The 8,799-nt window shown below is 35.8% G+C and overlaps 1 protein-coding gene across 1 annotated transcript; it reads right to left on the bottom strand.

The window, feature by feature from the left end:
- Positions 1–5,270: 5,270 nt before the first annotated feature.
- Positions 5,271–7,522, bottom strand: LOC106293309 (protein NRT1/ PTR FAMILY 2.9-like). Its single transcript, XM_013728972.1, has 4 exons — positions 7,398–7,522; positions 6,913–7,130; positions 6,270–6,817; positions 5,271–6,194 (listed from the first exon to the last, which is right to left on the bottom strand). The coding sequence occupies exons 1-4, from the start codon at positions 7,492–7,494 to the stop codon at positions 5,315–5,317; spliced, it is 1,743 nt and encodes a 580-aa protein (XP_013584426.1). The 5' UTR covers positions 7,495–7,522; the 3' UTR covers positions 5,271–5,314.
- Positions 7,523–8,799: the final 1,277 nt, after the last annotated feature.

The following is an 8,799-nucleotide window of genomic DNA, read 5'->3' as shown; positions in this document are numbered from 1 at the left end:
AAACATTTATACTTAAGCCAGCGTTCTTTCATAATCACAACATATTCAAGATGGTCCTACATTGCTTGGTACTTATGAATTAGTTGTGATAGCTAAGAAATACTAACCGTATTCGAAGTCTTTTGTTCGCCAAGGTTGCTGGCTTACTTTGCATCTGGATTACTAGAAATTGCTTCACACAACGTCCAACTCAAACATGCGTCACAATTAAAAAGGATAATATCAGAATTGACACAATTGTATAAAAATAGATACAGAAATTTTAAAAACTGTTGATTTTGACTTTACGACCTTATGTCTCTAAAGACGAAGGTTAATTGCCGGCATACTCATTGAGACTAGAGATCTATCATTCCATAAGAGAAACAATCAAAAAATTTAGGGAAGAAAACTATTCATTGAATCTTAATCAAAATAATCGATTATGAATCTAACCTTTGATAAAGTAGATCGATTGACTTAACAAATAGAGTGACCAAAGTTAATAAACATCTGTTCATTGGAACAAAGATATATGAGTTGTTGACGAAGTGATCAAGTACTGTAACGAAGCATTCCGTGGACAAAGCAGAGCTTATAGTGAGTCTTGACAGGTCTTCATGATTAAACCGGGACCGTGCTATATCTATCCGACAGAAAGCTCTTCGTATGACCCCTTCAGTTGATTTAAAAAACCATCATAACACAGAATCTAGAACAACAAATCAAGATAAGCTCGGTCCCGGTTATCTCTGATAAATAATTTCAACCTAAACCTCCAAAAATCATACCTGTTTGCAAAATCTGTTGTACTTCTCAATGGATCTAACCATCTTTCCTCTTTTGAGAGAGAAATTCAACCCCCTGAGATGGAACTTATCGCCAGAAAGCGGACGGCACCGACAGAGAGATCTACAAGAACGGAAACCAAGAAGTAGTACAAAGAAAACTGTTTCTGTTTCTTTTCCCGGAAAAAAAATAATTTGGGCTTCGATTAATATTTTAAGCCCACTAATTTGAAGTCAAAAATAAATTGCCTATTTCAATTCATCTAAATGGGCTTTGTATATATAATTGTGCACCCGAATACTTTTTGAGAATGTTTTTTGGGTATGATTTTCCATAATTTGTAATTTTTGCTGTAAATTTTTGTTTAAAAAATTTTAAATCAAATGTAATTTTTAAAATAATTTATCACACAAATTTAATAGTATAATTTAATAAAACACACTCAATCTAAACAAAATACTCTAATATTTTAGATTTAATTGTTTAATGTAATATTTAAGTTTGGACTAAAGATCTAAATTGTTTAATTTACTCTAAGATCAAAATTAATCAAGTTAATTTTTTAATTTACAAAGTAAAAGTTAAAAAAATACAAATGAAAAAGAATGCAACTAAAATTTAAAAATTCGACACTTAGCAAAATGACCAAGATACACAATATATCATAACTCAATAACCTATGAAACATTAACCTACAAGTCTACAACTAACAAAAATATTAAATTCTACAAAATATACATCTGCGCGGGCGCGCGGGTCAAAAGCTAGTGTTCTTTAAAAGGAACGATTATTAATTGTTCGTTAGCTTATGTTATAATGGATTCACAAAATATGTAATATGAATACTAATGGCAATTGGCGTAAATTCTCTAGTAATTAAATGTTAATAAATTAAGATTGCTGAGGAGAGCGGTGGTGCCGCCACGTCAGGAAAATGGCAAAGTTGTGATTAATTTACTAAACCAAAGTTGTTTATTAAAAATGCTCTTCCTTTAATAATAAGAGGATGATAATGTTGTTATTTTAGTATATATATATATATATATATATGTGTATGATTTTAGATATAATAGTCTGGTGCGTAAGTTTAATTTCACTGGAGTTTTCCGTGTATTGCATTTTTTGGAGATTTAGTTTTTTTTAAGCTAATAATTGTATTCTCTTTATTGTTTGATTTCAATGCTTAATGATTGTGATTTATAATTATAAAAAAGTACATATCTTTAGCTCATGAACAAATGTTTTAATTATGTTTAATTGATATCACTCAAATTATCCTAATGAGTGGCTTCACTCTTTCAAATAAGATGCTCAGTTGTAATACTTATGGATCAAATTCAGGAGGTAAGACACACAATATATTCTAACAAGTTTATGATTAAGCTAGGTAAACAATTAAACAGTAAATAGCAGAGGTGAACAAGACAATTGTTCGGTTGATTGATTGATTTGAGATTGTAAACAATTATAAAAAATAATTAGATTTAGGGATTCATGTAATTGGGATTATAGTGATATAGATGCTAAGTTTTCAATCCTAGAACACGAATTCTAATTGCAATATATTTCAGCTTCCGCGTGCAAATAAATCCTATTGATCTAAATCTATATCTCAGTTGTTGCTTGTTGATATTGTTCGAATGTCGACCGACGCTTTGTAACTAGCGTCACTCGATGTTTACCTAGTCAAACGTTACCGAGCTGTTCGAGAAGTTCATTAGTTTGACTAGATCAGCTGTCACTTGTTTCTAGTAATCCTAGTTCATGAGAATTAATTCAGATAAGAGACCATACTTTCGCTTGGGCCTAATTATCCTAAGTTCAGTGTTCTAATTAGATATTCTTGAACACAAGCATTAATAACAATTCTTATGAATGAAATCTTACACCTTAGTGTATTTATATTTTGGGCTAATTCCTCGTAACGTTACTTCTAACTCTAAAACTAATAAGAGTAACTATTCAGACATAGCAAAGCAGAACATATGAAATATTTGTTTTGACATAATATAAACCTATATTGTCTGTTTTGAGAATTATTTTTTAATCCAATGACAAATATATTGAGCATTTTCAAAATAAGACTTTAGCTTTTGTTAACGGTGGTGGGATTGGAAATTTAAATTGCCACAACTTTAGTTAAATATAAAATGACACCTATAGTTTTTTTTTTAAATATCAAAATTTTGAAAAATCATATATAATAGAATTGTAATTCTCTTCCGGTCTCAATAATTTAACATATCTAAATCTATTTAAAAATAACATGGAAAAATATATAAAAATTATGAAACACATCTTAAAAATACATAATTTATAATTTTATTAGATAATTTGTTTCAACCAAAACATAATCACACGCTTCGAAGCTAACGTCCAATCAAATTATGTTTATCAATTTGCGAGCATCTTATGTATAAACGATCACAACCTACACATTTTATATATAGATTCCGTGAAGTTATTTTGTATTATAAGAGTTTTATGTAATTTATTTTCAATAATAAAATCAACTTCAATATAGATAAGTTTACAAAAATTAGAAGTATTAGTATGTGAAAAAATGATTATCCTAAATTTCCGATAGAACTGAATCACCTGAATATTTTTAAATATTTAAATTTCTCCATTTTTCCCAAAAAAAACAAATATGTGATTTTTAATCGAATTATTTAAAATTATCTGAAAAACAAGAATCAAACCATAACCGAATTGAACTCAGAAATTTTATCAAGTTTCTAGATAAAATGGAAAAGAAAAATAATCAAACCAAAACCAAACGGGTCGTATATATCTTGAACCAAAAAATTGAAAGCTCATGTCTTAATATATTAGTGAACAAAAACAAACGGATTCATAAAATTTTTAAGAACAAAATAATTATGCGCTATCGCTACGATTCCATTACGAGTTCGCCCTCGACTAAAACTCTCTATGGCACACAAACCAAGGCGCCTCCATCGTTCAACCTCCTCGACGCCGGCGTCGGATTCCGGTTGCCGGCGTCGCCACATCTCCTCTTCCGCCATGGTCCGACTCATCTTTTATGCTCTCTTCGTCATGTTCTCCGTTCAGCTAAGTACCTCCGCCGTCACGCATCTCACCGTCACTGCTTCAAGCTCTCGTTTTGCTTTTGCTGTTGAAACCCTTCGTCTTGCCGTCATGGTTTCACCCCGCGTCCTACCATTACTGCCTCGCCTGAACGTCTTGTCATCGCCGCTACTCCACCTAGTTCGAGTGGAAAGTATGGATCTGCTCAGCTCAGCGGTGGCCTAACAGATCTGCTTGTCTACCTGTAGCCATCTCTCCTCCGGCTGCACTTCTCAATCTCTTCTCTCAGCCGGAACAAGCCAACACCAAACGAGGTTACGCCTCTCTGCCGTGCCGAATCTTGTGTACATCATCTCGGAGTCCTACACAGACGCATACTCTTTGCTTGATGTTTGCCGTCTCTGTACCCTCCCAAGGCCCAATACCCCGTTCACCCTCCCATCACAACTCCTACATCACCGTCTCCCTCGCCTCTTTCGCCGTTTCGCCCACCTCCCTCCTCGTCGTCGTATTTTCTGTGCTAGAGTGTGGCTTCGCCAAATTTACTCAATTCTATGTCAATGTTGCGTCTCCATCACACTACACCGTCTTCACAGAGTCAACTACGCGACCTTCACACCGGAGCTGCTATAGAATAAGGTCAGTTCGCTCCTCCACTGCCATGTGTTCTCATTCCAACAAATCGGAGGAACACTCCGAAGTCTAGTGCAAGGAGACTCGACCGTACTGAAGCACTCTGCCTCTTACTCATCCAGAACGAGTGTGATGATATTAGGCTCAGGTCTATCCCGGTTACAAACTATTGGCTTCGAGACGATAATGTTGAGGGCCTAGGTTTCGACCCGATTAAACGGTTCAGTCTGTCATCCAACTCCATTGTCCTAAGCGTCCTTACGAAGGCTAAGTTAACTTTTGAGATTCACACAGTCCGGTTGAGAAGCTTTGTTGAGTTTAAAACTGATCGTGTCAACTTCAGTGCCAACTCTAGTCAAATAGGACTTCTTCTTCTCGGTTTTGCCCCAAGCCCATGAGCTTCTCACCAAAAGCTCTTGCCGGGCAACAGTCCAACCGCTTTTTATTGGTGTATCAACGTGGATTTCGACTATCAATTGTTCTCGCGAACAAGCTTTTTGGATTAAGGTGAAACTTCTCCATGAGGTTCTTCATCTTGATGAGCTTGACTCGCATCTTATAGGATTTATCTTTCTATGTTTTGTATTGCTTTCTACTTTCGTTGTACTGTCGAGCATGTTTTCGGAATCTTATGCTTCAATTGTAAACTTTCAAGCTCTTTGAGTCTTTTAATATAAGTTGGTGTTATAAAAAAAATAATAATAATGATTCCGCGCTTTGATTTTTCCGGTTTATACAGAAGCTATGGTCCTTGTATGAACATTTTGGGTTGTATTTGTGTGTCATGTTTTGTTCAAAGGTTGTGTATATTTATTCATCTCAAACCCAACTCAAAATCCTAAACTCAAAGAGGGAATAGTTATTACACTGAAACCTTATCTATGTCATTGTCCTTGGCCACAATATCTTTGTAACGGTACCAATGTGAGACTAATAAGAAATAAGCAAAGTTTATAGTCATCATACCAGCAACAAAGTAGTAAAAATACTCCAGTCTTCCCTTGTTTAGATCTTCAGGAAGCCAATTCCCACCCAAAGATCCCTCTGTGATATTATGCACAGCTGATAGCAGAAAGCTGCTGAGGTAACTCGCCAATCCAATCCCACAATAATACAAAGAACCAGCGAAACTTCTCATGTTCTCTGGAAACTGTTTGTAGTAAAACTCCATCTGACCAACTCCAGCTAGAGCGTCTCCCACACCCATTAGCACTAGCTGAGGAATCAGCCACATACCGGACATCGAAGAGATTGCACCTTTCCTCAGTGCAAAGCCTAGTGGCGGTCTTGTGAGAGCTACAGTTCTTCTGCGTTGCTCTACAATTGCTGACACCATCATACTTGTGATACATAGAAACATTCCTGCTCCAACTCTTTGCAGTTGAGTGATACCGCTGTCTCTGCCTGTATACTTTCTAAGGAAAGGTACAAGGACGCGGTCATAGATAGGTATGAATATCGTCATTCCAAGCATCAAGAAGACTGTATAAGTGGCGGGAGGGATCTGGAAACTCTTTGAACCGAGGTGTCTATCGGATTGAAGAGACTGGAAGATTGTGTAGGTTGTTTGTTGTATATAAGCTACATAGAACAAGGCTGCTGAGAGCCAAACCGGAAGCACCCGAATCACGCATTTCACTTCTTCCACTTGCTGCATACTGCAGAGCTTCCATGGATCCGCCGGAGAGCCGTCTATGTTGAGCTTGTCCTCTGGCGTTTGGATTGCCGCTTTGTCAAGGAACCTGCAAAAAAAAAACCTAAAACGTTTGTGACTTGTTCCGCAAGAAACTAATAGGAAAAGGGAAAGTTCTTATAACCTAAACTGCTCTGTATGGCTCAGTTTCGAGTTCCTGAAGTCCTTTGCAGTGTGGGTGTACATCGAACCAACGAGATTCAACTTCCTTTTCTTGATTGCGACTACGATGACGCGTGTTATGCTGTGAATAGGACTGCCACTAGGTTTAACCTTGACATAAAGCTTAGAACCAGAGAAGAAGACGAGGCAACCAAGAAACATTAAGATAGCTGGGATGGCTAAACCGATGCTCCAGCTCACGTTCGACTGCACGTAGACGATGACCGTTAACGACACCATTTGAGCAAACGTGAAGGTGAAGAAATACCAATTAAAGAAACTCTCAATCCCTTGTTTCCCTTCTTTAGTCTTAGGATCGAATTGGTCAGCACCAAACGGGAGATTGCATGGCCTAATCCCACCGGCTCCGATCACTAGCAAAACCATTGCTCCGGCGAGAAACATTATCTGTACGATGGATGGCCCCTTGCACACGCTTCCTATTTCCTTAGCGCATTTAGCTGGATGCAGCTGATTGATCACTGCTGTTAGGTCCATTGCCACCGAACCCTTTGAATCAGACAAAAAAAGAAGATACATACGTTCAGACATAAACAGCAGGATCATTGAGTTTTGTAACATGGGTTGTTAGGTTTGGGTTTTACGAGGAAGCAAGCGATCATGGCGACAGATAGGGTTTTGTAGCGGCCGAAGTAAGAGTCGCAGAGGAAAGCGGCGACGATTGTGCCAAAGTTGCTTGTACCAGAGTAGATGTTGACTACTGTCGCTGCCGTGATGCTTTTCATGTTGAAAACCGTGGTTAAGTATATAACTAGATTTGATGAGCTCCCAACTATTCCAAGCTTCTCAAATGTCTCATTTCCTAACAAATTAAGACAAAGCACACTAATCAAAATGTTATATAAAATATGGGATTTTAAAGCAAAGAAAAGAAGTGAAACGTGGTAGACAAAGAAAAGCAGAAAAAAATTTGGTTATCATCAATTAATTGATATTTATGTAAATAATAAGATATCATATTCTCAACGATATTAGTTGTAAGGTTGCAGTATACTTTATAATCTTGTTTTGTTTCAATATTAATAATATAAGTTAAAAAACAGTTTAAGAGATATGGATCAGTTAGTACCAATAATGAAGGGCATGACTTTCCACCCTCTGTAGATGATCTTAGACTCATCATCCTCTTCCTCTGTAATCTTCTTCTCTGTCTTTTCAGCCTCCATTGCTTTCTACTCTGCTCTCAATAAATGTGTGTAATGTGTATGTGTGTATATGCAGGTATATATAGAAGTTGGAGGGGCGAAGGACTTCACTAAAAGAACCAAAAAGTTCACTGGACATTACACCAAACGGTCCAAACAAAAGTGTTTGAGTAGATATTTGTTTGACTTAATAAAGACTCCACTTTATCAAAAGGAGAGGACATGAGTTGGTATTCCATAATTATTTGTCAGCAAACGCATATTTCATTTTTCTGTTTGTTTGTTGTAAGAGGAACGTTCACGGTTCGTTTTATCTGTTGTCATGGCTAATGAATATTCTCCTTTGTTTATAACATGGACAAGGAATTTATCCTTTACTTTTCATCTAGGTAGCTATTATTAGATAACATGAAGATACGAAAATAAAAAGTTGTTAACCTACATTGACAATAGAACCGAGGCTTGTTGATAATGGGAGAAAAATAGATTACTATTTATTGTCAAATGGTTTTTAGTTGAATGCAATAAAACATACAAAGTTTTTAATTTTAATTTTCAAATACTATAAAAGGGAATCTCCTCGTTGCCGTTTCTCAAACTTTAATCAAGCATTTTGAAGGAAAATCATTTTTTTATCGCAATGATCGTCTCTTTACTTCTCATTTTCACACTGAAAAGTTTGTTTCCTGTGGTAAATATGAGCCTCAGCACTCAACAGTTAGCAAAGGAAGTTGTATATTTCTGTGGTAAACTATCCTTTTATAACTATCTATCAACCATGGTGCATGCACATATATCACTATGTTGTAATTAAGAATCACTAATTAGAGATTTATCATGAACCTTTTTATGTGTATATTATAAGTTTTACACTAAGTCACATCTAACAAGTTGTTTATTTACTTCCTCAAGTGATGGGTAAAAGAATATTTATATTAATCTCATAATAGAAATGTGTCTTTTAGACTATGGGTACATGAATAAAGCATTTAATTAAAGAGACAATGAGGTAAATATCCCCAATAAGAAACCAAATTAGCTGTTTGCGTATGATGTGAAGTAACTGAGCAGCACAATACCCTTTTGGTGCTGAATTGTCGAAAATACCTTTTTCGTGTCTGACACAGAAAGACATGAACTACCACAGTACTGATACATCATTTCGAGCAGGTTTGGTAGGGCGCTCTGCGACTCTACGTAATGCTTTTTTTTACTTGGACAGCTTTTTTGGCAGTTTCTTTTCTTCTTTTTTCTTTTTTCTTTTTCTTTTTTAGTTTTTTTTTAAAATATTTTTTTTTGAAGTAAATCACACATTTCTCCTTTTAT

The sequence above is a fragment of the Brassica oleracea genome, chromosome C5 (genome assembly GCF_000695525.1).
Source record: "Brassica oleracea var. oleracea cultivar TO1000 chromosome C5, BOL, whole genome shotgun sequence".
Taxonomy (NCBI): Eukaryota; Viridiplantae; Streptophyta; class Magnoliopsida; order Brassicales; family Brassicaceae; genus Brassica; species Brassica oleracea.
This window is presented reverse-complemented; position numbering and strand designations above follow the sequence as displayed.

Excerpts from the sequence above, each read along its gene's own strand:
- LOC106293309 (XM_013728972.1), bottom strand. The coding sequence starts at position 7,494 with ATGGAGGCTGAAAAGACAGAGAAGAAGATTACAGAGGAAGAGGATGAT. Across the intron at positions 7,131-7,397 it reads AGTCATGCCCTTCATTATTG|GAAATGAGACATTTGAGAAG; the intron begins GTACTAACTGAT and ends TTAATTTGTTAG. Across the intron at positions 6,195-6,269 it reads AGCCATACAGAGCAGTTTAG|GTTCCTTGACAAAGCGGCAA; the intron begins GTTATAAGAACT and ends TTTTTTTTGCAG.